The 22,636-nt window shown below is 37.2% G+C and overlaps 1 protein-coding gene across 7 annotated transcripts in view; it reads left to right on the plus strand.

Moving 5' to 3' along the window:
• Nucleotides 1–22,636, plus strand: part of RPRD2 (regulation of nuclear pre-mRNA domain containing 2) — an 89,957-nt gene that overhangs the window by 47,592 nt on the left and 19,729 nt on the right. For 4 of the 7 annotated variants that reach the window (XM_045790628.2, XM_045790630.2, XM_045790631.2 and 1 more), the window contains exons 3-7: nt 12,696–12,796; nt 13,722–13,799; nt 15,091–15,143; nt 15,730–15,856; nt 17,450–17,625. In XM_045790628.2, coding sequence (XP_045646584.2) covers nt 12,696–12,796; nt 13,722–13,799; nt 15,091–15,143; nt 15,730–15,856; nt 17,450–17,625 — 535 coding nt within the window. The remainder of the gene's footprint in view (nt 1–12,695; nt 12,797–13,721; nt 13,800–15,090; nt 15,144–15,729; nt 15,857–17,449; nt 17,626–22,636) is intronic. The other 3 variants (XM_045790629.2, XM_045790632.2, XM_045790635.2) reach the window with 1 other exon arrangement.

A 22,636-nucleotide genomic window follows, 5' to 3' on the forward strand; every position in this document is an offset into this window, starting at 1 on the left:
TTAATGAGGATCGACTGTGTGTAAAAAAAAATCTTTAAAAGGATTAGTGTAAGACCTCTATGGAGAAGATTATAAAACATAATTGAGAAACATTGTAGAAAACCTAAATAGGCATTTGTGGATAGGGAAGACTCAGTATTTAACAATGTCCATTCTTCCCAAATTGATTTATAAATCCAGTGCAATCTTGTTTTTGGTTTGTTTTTTTTTTTTAAGATTTTACTTTTTAAGTTCTGTCTGTACCCAGCATGGGTCTCAAACTCACAGCCCTGAGGTCAGGAGTCACATGCTCCACAGACTGAGCCAGCCTGGTGCCCCAATTCAGTGCAGTCTTAATTAAGATCTCAGTAAAGGTACCCTCCCCCCTTTTTGCAGATTGGCTCTGAATTTTATGTGGAAGTGCAGAGAGTTCTCCTTCCCCTCCGCCAGAAAGAGAAAGCCAGAAACTGTTGAAGAATAACAAGGTGGAAGGACTGGCTCTACCAGATTTTAAGCCTTATTATAAAGCTGTAATAAATAAAGCAGTATGGTATTAGCCCAAGATGGCCAAAGAAACTGGTAGAATATAATACAAAGTCTAGACACAGACCAATGTATGTGTATACTAGATCCGTCTATGAAACTACGGGTAGTGGAAAAGGAACTTTTTTCTTATAATTATTGCTCAGGCAGTTGGTTATTTATATGTATATATTTATATATATGTATATAAAATTAGATCTCATGTATATATATATATGTGTATATATATATATTTATATAATTAGATCTCATTCATACCATACACAAAAATTAGTTGCATGTTAAATACAAAAGAACCAGAGGCCTCTGTGTGGCTTAGTTAAAATTCAACTCTTGATCTCGGCTCAGGTCTTGTTCTCAGGGTCATGAGTTCAATTCCTGTGTTGGGCTCCACACTGGGCTTGGAGTGTACTTTAAAAAAAAAAAAGGAACTTAAAAAAAAAGAACTGTAAATCTTTTTGAAGGAGAATATCATGACCTTACCCCAAAAGATCGATAAATTCGACTACTTTAAAAAGACCTTCTGTTCATTGAAAGATACCATAAAGAGTGAAAAGACAAGCCACAGAGTGGGAGAAAATATCTGCGGTGCAGTCAACAAAGGGTTCATATCCAGAATACACAAATAACAAAATAACAACAAAAAAAGACAAAAAAAGTAGAAGGTTTTACCTGGCACTTACCATATTAGAATTTAAACAAATTGTTTAAATATTAATCACCTTTAAAGCAATAAACAAATAATTGGGGCACCTGGGTGGCTCATTCGGTTAAGCGTCTGACTCTCGATTTTAGTTCAGGCCATGATCTCGGGGTTGTGAGATCATGCCCCAAGACGGGCTCCGTGCTGGACGTGGAGCTTAAGATTCTCTCTCTCCTCTCCCTCTGCCCCTCCTCCACCTCTCAAAAAACAACAACAACAAAATTTTAAAAAAAATTTTAATGAGGGGCGCCTGGGTGGCACAGTCAGTTAAGCGTCAGACTGTTGGTTTTGGCTCAGGGGGTGATCTCATGGTCATGCCCTGCATCAGTCTCCACACATAGCACAGAGTCTGCTTGAGATTCTGTCCCTCTCCCTCTGCCCCTTCTGCTTGTGTTCTCTCTCTCAAATAAATAAATACATTTTTAAAAGAATTTTTAATGAGAACTCATTTTTTTTGCCGATCTCTTTAATATCTGGTACAGTGGTGCAGTAGAGATCTAATTTTACAGTGTACAGTTAAATTCTGTTCTCTGCTTCTGCATTCAGTTTGTTGTGATATCACATGATATAGTCTTAGAACTGCTGAGATATGTGTATCATTACATACGGGGTGAGTCAAGTTCCAGTCGGGAGAGGGAAACCCACACACCCGTAATTTAAATAGGAAAATCTAATGTAAAGAATTGTTAAGTAGGTAAAATGTAGTTAACTACTACTAGAAGGAATAAGAGAACTCTAAGGTATAATGGGATAATATGTGCTGAAAGCAGCTACTACCTCTGGACTTGAGGGAAAAGTGAAGAGAGAGCCCTCCTGTCCTGAGGAAAGAGTGGATTGCTGCAAGAATGTGCTACCTGCCATCGTAGCGGCAGAGACTGGCTGGGGAGCCCTCATCACTGATGGCAAGAACAGCACTCTCTGTGCTCAAACCCTGCCAGGAAGCCTATATGCTGCTGAGCCATTTGAGAACAGAACACCAAAAGAATCCCAACTGCTTCTTTGAGCCTGTCAGTGTGGCTCTAGGGACCTCTATTGGCAGAGACTAATGCTGAGCATAAGGGAAATAGAGTTTGCAGTCTGGCTCTTGTACCACAAAGAAGGGTGGGTTTAGAGCTGAGAGGCAATAAATTAATAACCAGCACGCATACTTACCAGATAGGGAATACATTTTAAAGTCCACCAATACCAACATTAGCAGGACTGTGGCACAGTGGAAGCTCTCGTATCCTGTTGGTTTAAGGGTTGCTTGGTATAAAACAACCTTCTTTTTGAAAAGTTTGTTATGTACACACTATGATCTTTGGATTTCACCCCAAGGCTTTTACTCCTGAGAAACTTGCATAGATACAGCGCAATCAATGGCAGAGAATTTTTATAGCAACATTGTTCTTGGTAATAAAAATTTGGAAACAATCCAGATGTTTTTCTGCAGTAAAATGAATGTGTTGTGGCATATTGGAATAACCAGACAGCAAAGAATATTAATGAATTTCAGTTACATGCAACAGCATAGATAAATCTCACAAAATATTGATTGCAAGTACAAAGGAATACTTATGCATATATGATATGATTCCTTTATATAAAATTCAAGTTTGGCAAAAAAACTATTATTAATTTAAATAGGACCTACGTGTTAGAACCATAAAGAAAAGTAAGAAAACAATTACCACAAAAGTCCACCATGTTAGGTAGTTCACATGGACGGTGCTTTTGAAAGGGTCCACTTGAGTCCTCTGGGGAGCTGGCAGTATTTTATTTCTTGTGATTACATGGGTATTCACTTTTTTAATTGTATGTTGAATAATTTTATATATGTATGTTTTAAGCAGGTTTTCTGTCATGTTCATTTCATAATCTCAAAATGTAACCTTTTTTATTTTTTTTAAGATTTTATTTATTTGAGAGAGAGAATGCAAGCGGGGGGCCGGGGGAGGAGCGGAGGAAGAAGAACAGGCAGACTCTGTGCTGAGCGCAGAGCCTGACACGGGGCTTGATCTCATGACGCTGAGATCATGACCTGAAGCTGAAATCAGGTCAGATGCTTGACTGACTGAGTCACCCAAGGGCCTCCACCACTTTAAAAGATTGAAATTGAGCACAAAAAAGACTTACTTAGACTAAACCTGAATTTTAAATTGCAATTTTCAGTGAATAGAAGTAGTTGGTTCCTTTTGAAAATTGAATTGGCAGCCTTAAAGTGCAAGTTGTATAATAAACCATAGAGCAGTGTAGTATTCCCACTTAGGTGATAAGCTCTGTAAGATACTGCTTCCTCCATCCCTTCTTTGAGATTCTGTATCAAGACATTTTCCCTTCCTGACATCTTTGTTTCAGTCTGCATTAAGGTATACCTTGTCTCTTCTTCTATACTGGCACCTAACACACTACTTTGTAATTGATAGAAGTGCTTTTTATCACCAGTTTCTGCCCCCCCTGACTTTGAGCTTCTGCTCTCAGCATAATGCCAGGCACTTCCTAGGTGATTGGTAAATGCCTGTACAATGGATGACTGATGATTGGATGGGATGGAGATACTGTGGAGTGCTGAAAAGCAGCGTGTCTTTATACAGGCCCCAGATTTTCCTAGGTGGGTCCATGGGTGTAGTTTAAAGGATCTTCGTTTATGAGAAATAAAATTTTAAATTCTATTTTATAATTTAAAATTCAATTATCTAGTATACTATTTAGTATCATCTGTATGATTATCTTATATTAACAGTTCTGCAACTCATTTTCAGTGGCTGTGTTAATGTGTTTGTCATTGCATTTTTTTTCTTTGTTTTTGGGGGGGTTGTGTGATTGCATTTTGGCATGAGGTGATACTATTTTATGGGAAGCTAATGAGAACAGATTAAAGATGGCTTTAATATATACATAATTGTTTGTATCCAGTGAAGGCAGTAATGATTTCACTATACACTATGGAAAATATTTTCAGTAGTTTAAATGGAGAAAAATGGTGAAATAATTGAATAGTAAGGATATTATAGAGTTGATAAATTTAAAACAACATATACATTATCATGCTCACATTGTAATATATTTCTACAAAATATCCTTTATCCCTTTAATGTCAGTATGAATGGTATTTGCATTATACTTAATTTGTAAATTCTAATTTGTAATTTCTATAGAATTTATAAGAACTATAGAATGTAATCAATAGGATCATACAAGGGTAAAAAGATATATGGAGACTTTGCAGTCATCTTCATAGGAAATCCAAGAGAATTCACAGACTAAAAAGAATTTAGCAGGGTTCCTGGGTACAAATCAACATCTCGGAATCAATAGCATTTCAATACATCAGAAACAACTAGTCAAAAAATATAATAGAAGGGGCGCCTGGGTGGCACAGCGGTTGGGCGTCTGCCTTCGGCTCAGGGCGTGATCCCGGCGTTATGGGATCGAGCCCCACGTCAGGCTCCTCCGCTATGAGCCTGCTTCTTTCTCTCCCACTCCCCCTGCTTGTGTTCCCTCTCTCGCTGGCTGTCTCTATCTCTGTCAAATAAATAAATAAAATCTTTAAAATATATATATATATATAAAATAGAAAAACAGATGTTGTTAATAGTAACAACAAAAGCTATGTAAAGTATCTAGAATAAAAGCATGTTAAGACCTTTCTGGAGAAAATTACGAACTGTTATAAAAAGATGATATCAGCATGTAAATACAGTACACTTTAATAAAAATCCCAATAAGACATTTTAAGAAACTTGTTATACTGATTCTAAAATTCACATAGGGGATGCCTGAGTGGCTAAGTTGGTTAAGTGTCTGCCTTCGGCTCAGGTCGTGGTCCCGGGGTCCTGGGATTGAGCCCCACGTCTGGCTCTCTGCTCAGCCAGGAGCCTGCTTCTCTCTCTCCCTCTGCTTCTCCCCCTGCTCTCTCTCTCTCTCTGTCGAATAAATAAGTAAAATCTAAAAAAAAAATTAAAAAAAATAAAATTCCAATGTCTAGGAGTAGACATTGTTGACTGTTGATAAGACTTGATAAATGGCAAGTAGGACTTAACCTATGAAATATCAAGATTTATTATTTGGCTATTATAATTATAAAAGAATGTGATATCAGTATAAAGACAGATTAAAGGAACAGAGAAAGCCCAGAAATATATATATATATATATTTGACAGAGACAGCCAGCGAGAGAGGGAACACAAGCATATATATGTATATATATGACCTTTGTAAATGGTAGAAGTTGCACTACAAATCATTGAAGGAAAGAGGAACTCTTCAGTAAGTGAGTCTGAGACATACGCTTTCCATCCAGAAAAAATACAATTAATTGTTAAATGTTTTTCTAAACCATATACACAAATATATTCCAAGTGAATTACCTTAGCGTATAAAATAAAACTTTTAAAATGTTAGAAATATGTTTTTATGACTCTGAAGGTTAAAAGCTCTTGTAGAGGGCACCTGGGTGGCTCAGGTGGTTGAGCGTCCAACTCTTGATTTCGGCTCAGGTCATGGTCTCACAGTTGTGAGATGAAGCCCCAAGTCAGGCTCCACGCTGAGTGTGGAGCCAGCTTAAGATTACTTTTCTCCCTCTCCGTCTGCCCCTCCCTGCCTTCCCTCTCTCTTTTTTTTTTTTTTTTTTAAGATTTTATTTATTTGACAGAGACAGCCAGCGAGAGAGGGAACACAAGCAGGGGGAGTGGGAGAGGAAGAAGCAGGCTCCCAGCGGAGCAGGCAGCCCGATGCGGGGCTTGATCCTACGACCCTGGGATCATGACCTGAGCCGAAGGCAGACGCCCAATGACTGAGCTACCCAGGCGGCCCCCCTGCCTTCCCTCTCTTAAAAAAAAAAAAAAAAAAAAAAAAAAAAAAAGCTCTAAAAAGCTCTTACAGAGAAACAAAGAAAAGTACTTAAGAATTTAATGACATCAAAATTAGACTTCTGGGGGCACCTACATAGCTCAGTCGGTTGAGCGTCTGCTTTCAGCTCGAGTCATTATCCCAGGGTCCTGGGATCAATCCCCAAGTCAGGCTCTCTGCTTGGTGGAGAGCCTGCTTCTCCTTCTCCCTCTGTCTGCCTCTCTGCCTACTTGTACTCTCTCTCTCTGTCAAATAAATAAATATAATCTTAAAAAAAGTTAGACTTCTGCATTATAGAAGACATCATAAAAATAAAGACAAGTAACACACTAGGGAAGATATTTGTTATAGACAAAATAGAAAAGTTGTATGAATGGGGATCACTTAGGAGACACAGAATAGCAAGTTTTTAGAGAAAATCTAATTTTTGAGCTCCAAGGTTTTTTAAATGTTGACTATTTCCTTAAGTTGACCTATTACTTAGTCTTCCATTCAGTTAGTTAGCAAATGTTTACTAAGAATATTACCTATAAGACATAGCACATGACATCCCAGAAATAAGAGCTTGGAAAAGAAAAGATACTCCCCTGAGTAAGGAACAAGATTATGCTGTTTAGCTTGTTTAACTGTGGTACTTGGGCACCTCCTCCTGTACTCTTCATTAGCTTTACTCTTTGAAATAATTTGTTAATACCTTGCTGTTTTAAAGGCAGGTGGGGGGTGCTAGCAAAGGAAGCATCTGTTGAATATCTTAACACTTCTACAAGGTCAGCCAGTTGTTTGTTACTTATAAGTCAACAAAGTTTATAATTAATTTTTTATGTTACATGTGGTAATAATTGTACGTTTTATAGAAATTGATATTGTGATCAGTAATGGCTAAAATAGAGACCTAGAATAACACGGTGAGTAAAACTGCTATTCTGGATTTTATTTTGGTTTTATTTTCAGAGAATTCCTAAATATGAGAGATGGTTGACTTGTAGAAGTTTGAGAGTTCTGTGTTTATATAAATAAGGAACAAATCTAGCTAAGAATTTTAGAGCTAACAAATTATCTAGTAAAATCATTTTTACAAATGAAGAAAGCTAGGGGCGCCGGGCTGGCTCAGTTGGTAGAGCATGTGACTCTTGATCTCGGGGTTGAGTTTGAGCCCCATGTTGAGTATAGAGATTACTTAAAAAATAGAATCTTTAAAAAAACCACACAAAAACAAATGAAGAAACCTAGCCCCCAAAAGACTTCTTACTAAAACAGAACTAAAACCTCTAGTTTCTCCATCTAGGGCTACTTTTACTATATTATACCCTAGTCTTAATTATATGTTTTCTTAGCAGTTGCTGTTTTTCTAGCATATTTTACTTGAGGACCTCATAGTGAATAGTTCAGTTTGACAATAACAAAATCCCAACGGTTATTCAGTTACTATTTAGTGAGCACCTTATGTTGCCAGAGAAACAACAATAAATAAGTTATCTCTGCTCTGAAGAAGCTCTGTAGTCTAGTTAGAAAGACAGTTATAGATATTTTGATTTGACTACTGGCCAGATGGCCGATCATCAGTTCCAGTTTTTTTGTGTTTTTTTTTTCCAGATTGTATTTATTTATTTGAGAGAGTGTGTGATGAGAGAGCACAAGCAGGGAGGAGGAGGGGGTTAGGGCAGAGGGAGAAGGAGAAGCAGACTCCACTCTCAGCAGGGAGCCCAACGCAGGGCTTGATCCCAGGACCCTGAGGTCATGACCTGAACAAAGTTAGATGGTTAACTGACTGAGCCACCTAGGCGCCCCAAAAGGTCTTTTTTTTTTTTTAATAAAACAATTACATTCTTGACAGAATGTAAACTGCACCAGCAACAATGGACATATTAGAAAATCAGAGCTGACGTTAACCAGTATGCCTATGTCAGTGCTACCATGCGGTCTGGCAGTTAGACTGGGACTCTGGAGAAAAGGGGCAAAGTGGTTTTGAGTCATAAGCACCCCCTGGTTTATGATATAAATTTTCTCTCGAGGAGTACGTTTCTTATCTAGACCACCAGGAATCCCATAGATTAAGATCAGACAAATATATGCTTACAATCCAAAAATCACCAAACACTTTGGAAAACAAACCACCATGAAGGAGAATTAGCGTATTTAGATCCCCCCTCAACAATGAGCTTTAGATAATAGGATTATCAGACAGAATATATAAAACAACTATGTAAGAAATGTTAAAGATTGAAATGAACCAATGGATGAGATATTTGGACAGATTATAAAGAACCAACAGGAATTATAGAAAGAAAAAAGATTAAGCTAGAAATTTGTTCTGAAGAAATTAGAATGCAGCAATTAGACGGAAGTGGAAAAATGATTGGAATGAGAGGCCTAATTAACACCAAATTAGCTTCCAGGAGGAGAGAACATTTGAGTTCTTCTGAGGAGGTAATAGCTGAGAACTCTCTGAAAGTGATGAAAAACATGAATCTACAGTTACAGCAACCACAACATACACTGAACAGGATAATTAAAAAAGAAATTCACACCTCGTCATTGTAATGAAATTACAAAACCAAACCAAACCAGAAAATAACAAGTGTCAGGATTGGGGGGAAACTTCTGTTTCTGGTAGAAATGTAAAATGGTGCAACAGCTACGGAAAACAGTTGAATGGTTCCTCAAAAACATAGAATTTCTGTATGATCTAGCAGTTCTACTTCTGGGTATATACTCCCCAGAAATGAATGCAGGGACTCAAACAAGTATTTGTATACCAGTGTTCAAAATGGCATTATTCACAAGAGCCGAAAGGTAGAAGCAAACCAAGTACCAATTTCCAGAGGAATGGATATACAAAATGTGGTATACATAAAATGGAATATCATTTAACTTTAAAAAGGAAAGAATTCTGGCATATGCTACAACATGGATGAACCTTGAACACATTATGCAAAGTGAAATAAGCTAGTCACAAAGTACAAGTATTCTATGATTCCACTTAGACGAACTACGGTAATCAAATTTATAGACAGAAAGTACTGGTGATTGTGGGGGGAAAGGGGAGATAATGTTCAGTGGGTATAGAGTTTGAGTTTTGCAAGGTGAAGAATTGTAGAGATTGTCCAGCAGTGTAAACGTTGTATGTAAATGTGTATATCCATAGAGACAGAAAGTAGGTGAAAAGTTGTCAGGAGCTGGGGGAGGCAGTACTGGGCACTTAATTATTTAATGGGTACAGAGTTTCTGTTTAGGATAATGAAAAATTGTGGAAATAGTGGTGGTGGTTGCATAACATTGTAAATGTAATTAATGCCACTGAGTTGTACATTTTAGAAATGGTTAAAATGGCAAGTTTTATTCTACCACAATAAAAAATAAACAAAAAACAATGCCAAAGAGAAAAGACAGAAAGACAGATCACATACAGAAGACTATGATTAGATTGACAACACACTTCTCCATAGCAGCTATGGAAGCCAGACGGCAGTTATGAAAAGTATTTCATAGCATTTATAGAAAATAGCTGTCAATATTGTCGATATAGATTTGCATACAAAGCAGAACTACTTTTTGAGAACCATTCAAGGGGCACCTGGGTGGCTCAGTCAGTTAAGTGTCTGCCTTCGGCTCAGGTCATGACCCCAGGGTCCTGGGATCCAGTCCTGCATCGGGCTTCTTGCTCAGCGGGGAGCCTGCCACTCCCCCTGCTTGTTCTCCCTCTCTCTCCTGACAAATAAAATCTTAAAAAAAAAAAAAAAATTCATTGGAGTGCCTGGGTGGCACAGCGGTTAAGCGTCTGCCTTCAGCTCAGGGCGTGATCCCGGCGTTATGGGATCGAGCCCCACATCAGGCTCCTCCGCTGGAAGCCTGCTTCTTCCTCTCCCACTCCCCCTGCTTGTGTTCCCTCTCTCGCTGGCTGTCTCTATCTCTGTCGAATAAATAAATAAAATCTTTAAAAAAAAAAAAAAATTCAAACCATATAAAGATATTTCCAGAGAAACAAAAGCTGAGATAATTTACCATCAACAAACTTCTGAATCAGTTTTAGTGTGAGAAATTAGCAGTACGAGGGATGGTGAGTCATACTGGTAATAAAATAAATGAAATATCTAGGAATAGCCTTAACAGGAATTATGTTGAAACCTTTATGAAGAAATTGTATTTGGGAATGTTGAATATAAATTCATAAATATTAATGTTTTGCTGCAATGAACAATAATGTATTAATACCACACATCAATGTTAATAGGTAATACTTTCTCCAAATTCATATGTCAGCCTAATATAATTCAAATTAAAAATACCAAAATTTCCTCTCTTTTGGAACTTAACATTAAGTTTACTCTGGAAAAATAAGCAAGTGAGAATATAAGAAATGTTTTGAAATGCAGTTGTAATGAGGGAAGATAAGCTATAGTTTTGAAGATAATACAGTGCAGTTGACCCTTGAACAACATGGGTTTGAACTGCTTGAGTCCACTTATACCTGGATTTTTTTTCAATTAGTACAGTACTGTAAATGTATTTTCATTATGATTATATTTTTTCTAGCTTACTTTATTGTAAGAATACAGTATATAATACATATACAGAATACATGTTAATCAACTCTTTGTGTTTTGGTAAGTCAACAGTAGGCTCTTAGTAGTTAAGTTTTTGGGGAGTCAGAAGTTACGCGTGGATTGTCAGCTGCGGGGGATTGGGGTCGACGCCCCTAACCATCCCCTACATTGTTCAAGGGTCAGCTGTATAATGTAAGAATGGATTAACAGAACAGAATTCACAGTCTAGGGGCGCCTGGGTGGGACAGCGGTTAAGCGTTTGCCTTCGGCTCAGGGCGTGATCCCGGTGTTATGGGATCGAGCCCCACATCAGGCTCTTCCGCTATGAGCCTGCTTCTTCCTCTCCCACTCCCCCTGCTTGTGTTCCCTCTCTCGCTGGCTATCTCTCTCTGTGTCGAATAAATAAATAAAATCTTTAAAAAAAAAAAAAGAATTCACAGTCTAGAAAAAGACTAATAATTGAATATATGCTAGTGGAAGCAGTAAATCAGTAAGGAAAAGAGAAGGTATAATATTGGAACAATTAATAGGAAATCTGTTTAGATTAGCACTTGATTTTACATTCTGTACCCAGTAGATATTAAATGAATTATGCAACTGAATTTTTTTTTAAAGATTTTATTTATTTATTTGACAGAGAGCCAGCAAGAGAGGGAACACAAGCAGGGGAGCAGGAGAGGAAGAAGATGCTCCCAGTGGAGGAGCCCGATAGGGGGCTTGATCCCAGGACTCTGGGATCACGCCCTGAGCCGAAGGCAGATGCTTAACGACTGAGCCACCCACGCGCCCCGCAAATGAATGTTTTTTTTTTTTTTTAACATTAATCAGTAAAACAGAGATAAAAAGAAAATAAGTTATTTTAAGTCTCTGGTAGGCTTCCTATACTTAAAAAGTGGCAGTAGAGAAGAGCAATTTTATTTTAACAAGGCTACATTTTAAAATTATATGTTTTAAAGTGCAAAGTGGGAAAAGATTTGTAATGTTGGCAAAATAATATTTTATATATAAAACATAACTTAATCCTTAGATAAACACTAAAATGCTAGTGAGTACATAAGCACAGTTCACAAGAGAAAATACTGCCTTATTGCATTGATCAGGCTTAGTGTTATTAAAGATGAGATATCCAGCGATTATGTATGTCCTGATGGGATGCAGTATGAAGTATATAGTATTGTTTATTCAATATTTGCTCCCCAAAATTTGAACATGTATAAATCCAACTAATTTTCGTCTAGAGGAGATTTAGGCATTAGTGTAACAAGTTAAAATGGAAGCAAATAAGTAAAGCTAGAGAATGTGGAATGTTCTGCTGGACAGCCAACCCCTGGACTGCAACATCAATGAGGGCATGGGAAAAATACTGAGAACAATTTAATCTAATTGCTCTAGATTAAAAGAGATTTAAGAGACATAACCAGGGGTGCCTGGGTGGCGCAGTCGTTAAGCGTCTGCCTTTGGCTCAGGGCGTGATCCCAGCATTCTGGGATGGATCCCCGCATCAGGCTTCTCCGCTGGGAGCCTGCTTCTTCCTCTCCCACTCCCCCTCCTTGTGTTCCCTCTCTCACTGGCTGTCTCTCTCTCTCTGTCAAATAAATAAATAAAATCTTTTAAAAAAAGAGAGAGAGAGACATAACCAAATGCAATGTGTTGGCCTTCTTTGGATCCCGATTCAAACAAACCAACCATAAATTGACATTTTGAAACATCCAAGAAATTTTAATGTGTTAACTATACTTCAGTTAAAAATAATAATAAAGTGTGTAAACTGTACTTCAATTTAGAAAAGTTAAAATCCTGGGATTGAGCCCTGGGTCAGGCTCCCTGCTCAGTGGGGAGCCCGCTTCTCCCTCTGCCTCTGCTGCTCCCCATACTTGTGCTTTCTCTCACTCTCTTTCCTGCCTTCTGTCAAATAAATAAGTAAAATCTTTAAAAATTTTAAGATTTTAGTCCTACTAGACACTAGAAAAAAATGTCTTGAACATCAGAAGACATTTGGAAAATAATTTTGTTGACAACTTTATTTTCAGATTTCTAGTTTAAGATATAAATTAACATTTTTATATGTCTGTGTCACCTTTTTCTTTATCCTCAGGGATCCATCTGTCTCTAAGTCTATAGAACGAATCTTCAAAATCTGGGAAGATAGAAATGTGTACCCAGAAGAAATGATTGTGGCATTGAGAGAAGCTTTGAGTAAGTGTATTTTCTCTCCTCAAAGAAAAAATTGAGTCCTTGAGTCTTTAAAATTATAGATATTTTATAGATCTGTTGCCTAATAAAATATAGATATTTTATAGATCTGTTGCCTAATAAATCTGTTGCCTATTGCCTAATAATGAAAAACAAAGTTCTGGATTGGGTCCTATTTATTTAAAATTAAATACTTAAAGAATCTGTTTGAATTAAAATTTAAATAGAATTGGTTTGAAGAGGGTTGGATTTTGTTTGTACTGACTAGAGAAAGTCAAGCATATTAAGTGCTGATGACTATCTGGTCATTTTCCTGCATTTGTTTTACTTTGAGTGTTTTAAACTGTTCAATTTTTTGTGTGTTTAATAGTTACTGCCCTGTCCTCTTACTGTTGGAGAATTTTTTAATGGGGTTTCAGTTTCCACTGAATTATTTGATATTAAGCATATATTGGCATTCTTTAGTCTTTGTTTTGGTTTAGATTTGCAGTAAGTTTTGTACCTGTTTTTAAAATGTTATTTATTTTGTATGTATTAGATGCATGTAATTGAATCATTAAATAAAAGTTGGTGGTGATATCTGATACCATGACCATTATTTGACTAGAAATTTGCTTTAAAAATAACATCTTCTAAGAAGCTGTTAAATTCTTCATTTTCAAATGTGTTAACTGGTATTTTTAAGCTTCCTGCCCTGTTCTTCTCAAAATCAGTAATTTTATTGATTATAGAAATAAATCATGTTTATTTGACAGCTTCTTAGATTGGTGGGTATTTCTGTTTTTTTATAAAAATGAAAGAAAAAGAAAGAAAGAAACAACACACAGTCTCGGATTGCCTTTTTTCAATGCTACAACTTTGACACTGAAGTGGACAGACAGAACAGCTTCCCATAATGCCAGATTGCAAAAACTGAAATGTTTTCCAGGTACCACTTTCAAAACTCAGAAGCAGCTGAAAGAAAATCTGAACAAACAACCGAATAAGCAGTGGAAGAAATCACAAAGTAAGAAACAAAATCTCAACTAATATAAAATTACCTCCTCTTTTTGGAGCAGAAGAAAATGTAGACCATTTGACATCGTACCTGGCATAAACCATGGGGAAGCCTGTGTTTTCCAGGCCTGGGAGAGTGACCCAGTGACTTATACTAAACAAGCCATCATGGAGTTACTTCTTTAAAAAAAAACAAAAACAAAAACAAACCCTACTTTTAAACAAAGGAAATGCAGAAAAAGGGTTTTAATGAGTGAAGATTCAAGAATAGTTGGGGGAGTGAAAGAAGAAAAAAACGCTTGCTAGTGCTCAGGCTAACTCTTAGGTTGAGAGTTATAAGAAGTTAGAGGCAGCTGACATTAAACAACAGAGCTGAAGAGGAGACTAGGCATTAAGAAGCATTTCTTTGGGAGCCATGAAATCCTTCAGATTTGGGGATGCATTCTACCAGATTAGACATGGGCCTCCAATCCTGGCCAGAAGCTCATTCTCTAATGGGAGCTCCTTTTATGTTTATCATGTTTACCCAGCATGAGATCAAGGGAGTGGAATACTGCATGTGATAGACTGCTGTGGGCCAAACTGAGGAATATTGAGAAAGACTTGAAGGTGTGGAGGGAACAAGGTAGAAGACAGTGAGAATTGGGAGGTAAAACAAGACACGTGGGATGGTTTTACTCCAGCAAGCATATGATACTCATCATGATTAAGGAAGTCCTCTGACATCCTTTTGATCATAAGTTGCATGCTTAGGAACAGCAAGAATCATCATTTCAGCCAAAGTTGAACCACAGTGGTAATGTACTTAGAACTTTCCCTGCCTGTTTTTGCTGTGAATTGAGTCAGCAGAAAAAGAAATCCAAAGCTAAATCATAGGAATAGAGTTGATGTTTATAAGTAATTTTCTTCAGCCAGTGCTCAGGAGTAATTGGATGTCCTGCTCCTGAACACTCTTTATTTGAGGCATTGAGATCCTCTTAAACTCAGACTGGGAAAAAAGGTACTCCATGTATCTCAGTATCTCCAAATCAATAATTCTAGGACTTAATGACTTAAAGGGTCTGTTGGAGGTAAGTAGGTTAGACCTATCTATATAGTATATTTTTACGTTGGCCATACTTGGGAATGTTTAAATTTCATATTCTAGGAATATTTATTGTAGGAATTTTATTATTATTTATATGTGCATATTTGACATATGTTCAAAGTGTACACCCTTAACTATAAAGCTGAAAAATGACCTGAATATTAGTTGACTTTTTGTGTCTGTATTCTTAATGAACTTCTGTTTAATTCAACAGCATCCACAAATCCAAAAGCTGCTCTCAAGTCTAAGATAGTTGCAGAATTTCGAGTAAGTTATAGAATACGTTTAACATGCTAAAGCTTTATTTACCCCTTTTGTTACAGTTCCCCGTATAGTCCAGTAAGATTTATTTTTATTCAGTTGTACCTCAGTTATATTTTAAACAAGTTTAAGCTGTTCTGGAAGAATCCAGATTGGGCTCAGACTACTTGGAGTTTTATATGTTCCCCTAATAGAAGAATTAACTTCTTCCAGAATATCTATTACCAGCCAGGTTCTGTATCGAACCCCCCCCAACAAGGGGTTCATCCTTCTCTGAAGCTCTACTAAATTAGAATTTGCTTAAACTTAATAAGACTATATTTATCTAATTAAAAATTAAAGAATAGGTGGACCTTTGTCTTAGTCTTAACCTTGTATGTTCAGTTAGCTTTGAATAACTAAGGAAAGGGTATTTTAAAGTATGTAACTAAAAACATGGTTTTGGCATGAAAATTGAGAGTGATTATGAGGAAATGCAAAGGGTTTCTCTCCTCATGGTTTTATTAGATTTTAGACATGTTTTATGTTAACGGGGGAAGGTAGAATAAGTGAATGACTCCATAAATGAAATATGACTCTGGTATGTGTTCAGTCCCAGGCCCTCATTGAAGAGCTGTTGCTGTACAAGCGCTCAGAAGATCAGATAGAACTGAAGGAGAAGCAGCTGTCAACCATGAGGGTGGATGTGTGCAGCACAGAAACTCTCAAATGTTTGAAAGGTAATACTTCTTTTTAAATAGAATAACTCAGATTTTCTTCCCAGATCTGTCATTTTTAAGTCATCAGATTGGCTTCTCCCATAAAGAGAATCTTAGGTTCTAGAGAGCAGTTGTGGCACTTGTGGTCTTCCAAGTGCTGATTTCATGCATATAAATTTTATAAGTAAATTCTCGTCTTTCACAATGCACACCTTCAGCTTACACAGTGTTATATGTTGACCGTATCTCAATAAAGCAGGAGGAAAAAAATCTAAAAAAATAAAATTATCTAAAAAAGTAATTAAAATAAATTCTGTCCTTTTCCTCATTTCTAGTGCTTTCTTGATATATTGAGTTATATATAGACAGATGTATTTCATATGTGTGGTAATGTGGTTTGGGTATGTTCTTTAATAAGGTCACCGTAATGCCCCATGAAATCTAGTAGTTGCTTTCTTTTCCTTAGATTATAAGTTAAAAATAATAAGTGTGTTAATAAATTATTAGAATGTAAATCTCATGAAGGTAGATATTATCCTTATTTGTTTATTGCTGTATCCTAGTGCCTAGAGCAATACCTGCTACATAATAGGCATTTGATAAATATTTTTGAAGTGATGAATAAATGGCTGTCAGCTGTTCATTTGGGCACCTGTTTTGGTCTTACACTGTACTTTAAATTTAACCATTATTACCTAATTTAATCCTCGCAACAACCCAGAAGCATATTAAAAACCTCCATTTTGTACATGAGAAATACGAGGCTTCATAAGGAGGTGAGTAGCTTACTAAGCAAGTTACACAGCTGATACAAAGCAAAGCCAAAACTTGTACCCATATCTGAAGCCATATTCCAGTAGTCACTGGGAAAGGTGTATACTTAGAAGAGTAAGTGACAGGGGCGCCTGGGTGGCGCAGTCATTGGGCGTCTGCCTTCGGCTCAGGGCGTGGTCCCGGTGTTTTGGGATCGAGCCCCACATCGGGCTTCTCCACTGGGAGCCTGCTTCTTCCTCTCCTACTCTCCCTGCTTGTGTTCCCTCTCTTGCTGGCTGTCTCTCTCTGTCAAATAAATAAATAAAATATTTTAAAAAAAAAAGAAGAGTAAGTGACAGTTTGTAATATCACCGGTGTTGAAAAAACAATTCATGGTTTGTACTCTTATCGGGGGTCTTCTTCAGATAGGAAAGAATTTTTAATGTGATACACACAGAGGTCCCTTTGTCTTTACTTTTCCAAACCTCTGTTTTCTCACAATCTGTAGTGAATCTAAGTGAACAGAATTGAGCCTCATCCTGTTTCTCCTGATTAGCAGCACAGCATCCAGTTCGTGAAGAAAAGCCATCAGCAGAATTTCTTTTAGTTGAACTTGCTTTTCTTTGCTGTAATTATAGGTGCCTTCATGATGACACTCTTGGCTGCACTCTAGCAGATTCCAGCAAATTGTTTTAATCACTTTTGTGGGTTTTATGATTTGGAGAAGTTCCTCTAAGGGGAAACTGAGACTAAGGCAGCAAGAGCAGGTTTACAGATTATGTAAAAGGGGTTTTCTTCAAAAGATTAAATTTTTTACATTTTCTTTTTTATCCTGAAGTCAATACTTCTCTGTTATTTCAGATAAGACAGGTGGAAAGAAGTTCTCCAAAGAATTTGAAGAAGCAAGTTCCAAGCTCGAGGAATTTGTGAATGGATTAGATAAGCAGGTGAAAAATGGGCCCTCACTAACAGAAGCACTGGAAAATGCTGGAATTTTCTATGAAGCACAGTACAAAGAAGTAAAAGTGGTGGCCAATGTAAGTAATAATTAAAGCTATCTTATATTGATCGCTTACTGCTATAAATCAGTGACTGTTTATATGAGTTATCTAACTCTGTGAAGGTAAACATTATTACCTCTAGTGCATGGATGAAGAAATTACTTTTGAAGAAGGTCAGTAGCCTTGTAAAAGGTAATAGAGCCAGCAAGTGGAGGAGTCTAAATTAAGACGTGGCTGTTTTTGACACTAAAGCTCACAGATACCCTGACCATTAAGCTTTATGTCTTTATGTCCATTAAGCCTTATGTCTTAGCATTTCAAAGGGAGTGTGCCTAGTTACTGTTAACAGGACATAAAAATTGGGCAGAAGTATATATACTTTATTGTTTTACCAGAAAACTGGATGGAAACATTCTGTTACTAAAATTGTTACTAGTGGCCTTGTTTTATACTTAATTTTTTATTGTTTGTTTGTTTATAGAGAAGAGAGTGGGAGGGAGGGGCAGAGGGGGATTGAGAGAGAGAGAGAGAGAAAATCTTAAGCAGGATGCTTAACTGACTGAGCTGCCCAGGCGCCCTGATTTTTGGGGGTTTTTTTTGAAAAATTTTTTTTATAGCTTTAATTGCTGTGTATGGTCGTAAAAGCAGATGGTAGAGTAGATCCCACCAGTCCCACTTCCTAGAAGCGATCCCTTTTAACACATTTAGCTCTAATTTGGGGGCTTTTGCCTTCATATTTCTGAATAATATGCCTATATTATTCTTTCTTGATTTACCTATTTAAGAAATATCTATTAATTTCTGGGTATGACAGATGAGGATTTAACTTATATTCCACTGCCTTCCTCCTTCTCCCAACAGCATTATATAATTATTTTGAATCTATTGATCATCTTTGTACGTGGTAGTACTATATTTGATATTTTTGACCATTAAGTCTAGACCCTTCACTGTGTAAAATGAGGTTATAAACGTCCCTCTCTCATTTACCATTAGTTTTCATTTATCCCTTCAGTCCCCCAACTTCAGTAAACTACTTTACTTTCCACATTGTCATGGTTGATAATGTTTACATTCTACTCTGTAATCATAATTAAATGTTACTTCCTTGCTCTAAAGGCTGAAAATTAATAAACAAAGCTTATAGTACAGCTGTGTTCACATTGTTCACCGTATGGTCTTATGCTAGGTGTGGTTAGATTAGAGAGTTTTTGGTTTTTTTCCTAGAATTTTTTTGCATTGTTTGCTTTCTCATAGCCTTTTTTTCACTTTCTAAATTCTCTATCACATGGCATATTCTGAATTCACATTTTCCCCAGAAACCTCCCTAGTAAACTTTCAATTTCCTGCGCTAGTTTTAAGTGTCTAGATCTCATTCTAGAACTACTTTATACTGATATTCTGAGTTGAACACTCTATTTTACAGATTCTGTGTCTTCTTTTTTTGGTTTCTCTCTTGTTTTGGTGGAGCACATCCTCAGTTAATTTCCAAAAAGGGGGGGCTTATGAGAGGTTAATTTTCTGAGTCCTTAGATCTCAAAATGTCTTTATTCTGTTTTCACATTTGCTTTGGTAGTTTGGCTGGTTGAAAATCATTTTTCCTCACAGCTTAAAAGGCATTACGCCATTGTCTTTAGTGTTACTGATGTGAAGTCTTTGCAAGATTATTTGTAGGTGACTTTTTTTTCTGCTGGGAGCTTTTAGGGATTCTATCCATAGTGTCCTGGAATTTTTACAATGATGTATCTACATATGAGGTTTTGTTTTTCATTCATTATGGGTTACTTGCAGGGCTCTTTCAGTCTAAAGTTTGGTGTTCTTCGATTGTGGATTAATTTCTTTCTCTTCTGTGTTCTCATGTTTTCTCAACCTTGATCTTTTTGTTCTGCTTTTTGAAAGATCTTGAAGTTTTTTTCTCCCTCTAGTTATCTCGATCTTTCTCTTTTATGATTCTGGCTTTCATCAAAAATCAGATAATATCTCTGTCCATTCATACTAAAGAATGAGGTATGAAAAAATCGAGAAGCTCCCAGTACATAGGTAGGGATTATTTACTCTTGGGTTTAACTAGTCTGTGTAGGTGAGGAACTGGCTATTATTCAGGGCAGCAGGAGGGCTAAATGTCAGAAGGCGGAGTCTTCTTGCCAGATTATTTTAACTTTTTATAGACATCACATTTTTTGCCCAGGTCATAGTGCTTTGGCTGCCAAGTGTGGAGATTGCAAGCGAGGTCCTATTGTTTGGTAGTCACGCTTTTACTTAATTATCTGATTTCAACCCCACTACTCACTCCAGCCTTCTGTAGTCCTCATGCCCTAGATGAAAGCTGCTCAGGGATTCTGCAAGTCAGATCGGCTCCTTTCCCAGATGTTGCTCCCTTTCTGCACACTCCTAACCTCATTTTTCTCTCCCCTGCCTCATCTCTTCTTTATTACTCTTCTATCCTCTGTCTTCTAAAATTTGTATAAATGTTTTTCCCAGGTATGCTTCTGGTTATTTGTTTATACCTTTGTTTGTTTGTTGTTGTTTTTTAACTATTCATTTTATAGGAGTCCCAGGACGGAGAGACAGTGAATGGGAGTGGTCAGTTCACCATTTTGACCCAAAAGACCATCTAGTAATTTTCGAATCCTATGATCTCTTATTTAGGAAATCAGTTAGTCTACTCTAGAGGATCTTCAACAAATGGCTGGGAGACATTGATTCAGCAAGCATTTGTTGAGTACACATAATTGCAGTTCTGTGTGATAAATGCTATGATAGAGGTAACTGTAGGATGCTATGTGAATAGATTGAATAGTGCTTTAGTTAATTTGGGAGTGGGGATGGAAGATACGGAGAAAAACTTCTCAAAGGAGCTAAACTCTGAAATTGCAGTAATTATTAGCTAAATGAAAAGCCCATAATCTCTGAAGAGCATAGTTGAAAGCATGCAAACATAAGAGTATGGCAAAACTGGTGGACCTGACAGTAGTTTCTCATAGCTGGGCATGTGTGCAGAAGGTGATAAATAGAACTGGAGAGTTACTTAGGAACAAGGTTCTGAAAGGTGTGTGTTCGCTAGAATTGGTCTTGGAATTTTACCGTGAAAGCAGTGGGAAGCAGTTGTAGGATTTTAATTTTGCTAATGTGATCAGATTTGCATTTTAGAATCAGGAGAACTGGATGGAGAATAGGAGAGTTAGAAGCAGGGAGACAGTGGGCACATGGGTGGCTCCATCGGTTAAGCGTCTGCCTTCTGTCCAGGTTGTGATCCCAGGATCTTGGAATTGAGTCCTGCATCAGGCTCCCTGTAGCAGGAAGACTGCTTCTCCCTTTCCCTCTGCCTGCCACTCCCCCTCTTCTCCTGCTTGTCTGCTCTCTCTCTCTCTCTCTCTCTGTCAAATAAATTTTAAAAATCTGAAAAAAAAATTTTTTCTTTTATTACCTAAAAATGTTAATCTGTCTTGCTTCCCTTGTAATGAGAAATCAACTGTGCGTAGATATATTCTTTGTAGTTATCCTACTTGGGGGTTCACTGAGTATTTTGGATCTCTGGTTTGGTATCTTTCATTAATTTTGGAAACTACTTGACATTATCTTTTAAAATATTTCTTCTCTGCCATTCTCTCTCTCCTGAGGATTGTAATTACATATCCCATGTGGGATTAGATTTCTGCTGTTTTATTCATTCTTTTTTCCTTCTGGACTCATTTTTGGCTAATTTATACTTACCGGTCTTCAAGTTCAAATATTCTTCTGCTGAGCCCAGTGTGCTTCTGTAGAAGTCTTTGGTTTACGGTAGTTATGCAGCGATGTGTCTAACATGGTCTTCTTCGTATCTGGTTTGGGGTTTGTAGAACTTTTTGAATCGATGTATTAGTTTATTGGGGCTGCTGTAACAAGGTATCTCAGGTTGGGTGGTTTAAACATTAATTTGTTGTCTGTCTCATAATTCTAGAGGCCAGAAGTGTTTGTTTGTTTGTTTGTTTGTTTATTTGTTTATTTATTTATTTATTTGAGAGAGAGAGAACATGCACGAGTGGGGGGCGGGACAGAGGAAGAGGGGGAGGGACGAGCAGATTTCCTGCTGAGCAGGGAGCCCTTTGCGAGGCTCAGTCCCAGGACCCCAAGATCATGACCTGGCTGAAGTCAGACACTCAACTGACTGAGCCACCCAGGCACCCCAGCATGGTTGCTTCTTTCTGAAGATCGTGAGGGAAGGTTCTGTTCCTGGCTTCATAGTTTGACTCGTGGGTGGCCATTTTCTCCCAGTATCTCTTCACATTGTCTTTTCTCAGTGTGTGTCTGTGTCCAGATTTCCCCTTTCTCTAAGGATACCATTCATTTTGGCTCAAGGCCCACCCTGACGACCTCATTTTAACTTGATTACCTCTGTAAAAATTTGTCACATTCCGAGGTGTATAAGGTTAGGACTTGGACCTATGACTCTGGAGGGTCACGCCCCATAACAAATTACTTGATGTTTTTCACAAATTTCGGCAAATTCTCGTATTATTTCTATTCCAGTCTCTTTTCTCTCCTCCTGGAACTCTATTAATATGTATAACTAGATCTCATCACTGAGTTCCAAGTGTCTTTTTATGTTCCTTTCTGTATTTTCCATCCTTTTTCTCTTAGTGCTTCCTTCTAGATGTTTTCTATTAACCAGTCTTCTAATTCATTAATTTTCTCTTTTGCTGAACCTTACCTGTTGTTAAGCCCATCAATTAATTTTAGTTGCCCTATTTTTCAGTTCTAGAATCACCATTTGATTTTTTTTTTCCTCCCCTTCCCTGATTTCTTTTTAGAAAGAATTTGATTTTCTGGTAAAATTCTGTTGATCTTTTTTCTTCATTTTTTCCTGTCTTTCAACTTTTCATTGTTTTTGATTTTTGAAATGTTCTTGAACTTAAACACCTTAAGTACATTATGAAGACATTTTTTTCCTGAGTCATTTGAAAATAAGTTGGTGATGCCTCATCACCTCCAAATATTTTCATGTGTGTTTTCCTACCAGACTGTTATATTCTCCTTCACAACCGTTAAGTATAGCCATTTAATCAGG

This window comes from Ursus americanus, chromosome 12, assembly GCF_024610735.1.
Source record: "Ursus americanus isolate L20-20 chromosome 12, mUrsAme1.1.p, whole genome shotgun sequence".
In the NCBI taxonomy this organism is placed as follows: Eukaryota; Metazoa; Chordata; class Mammalia; order Carnivora; family Ursidae; genus Ursus; species Ursus americanus.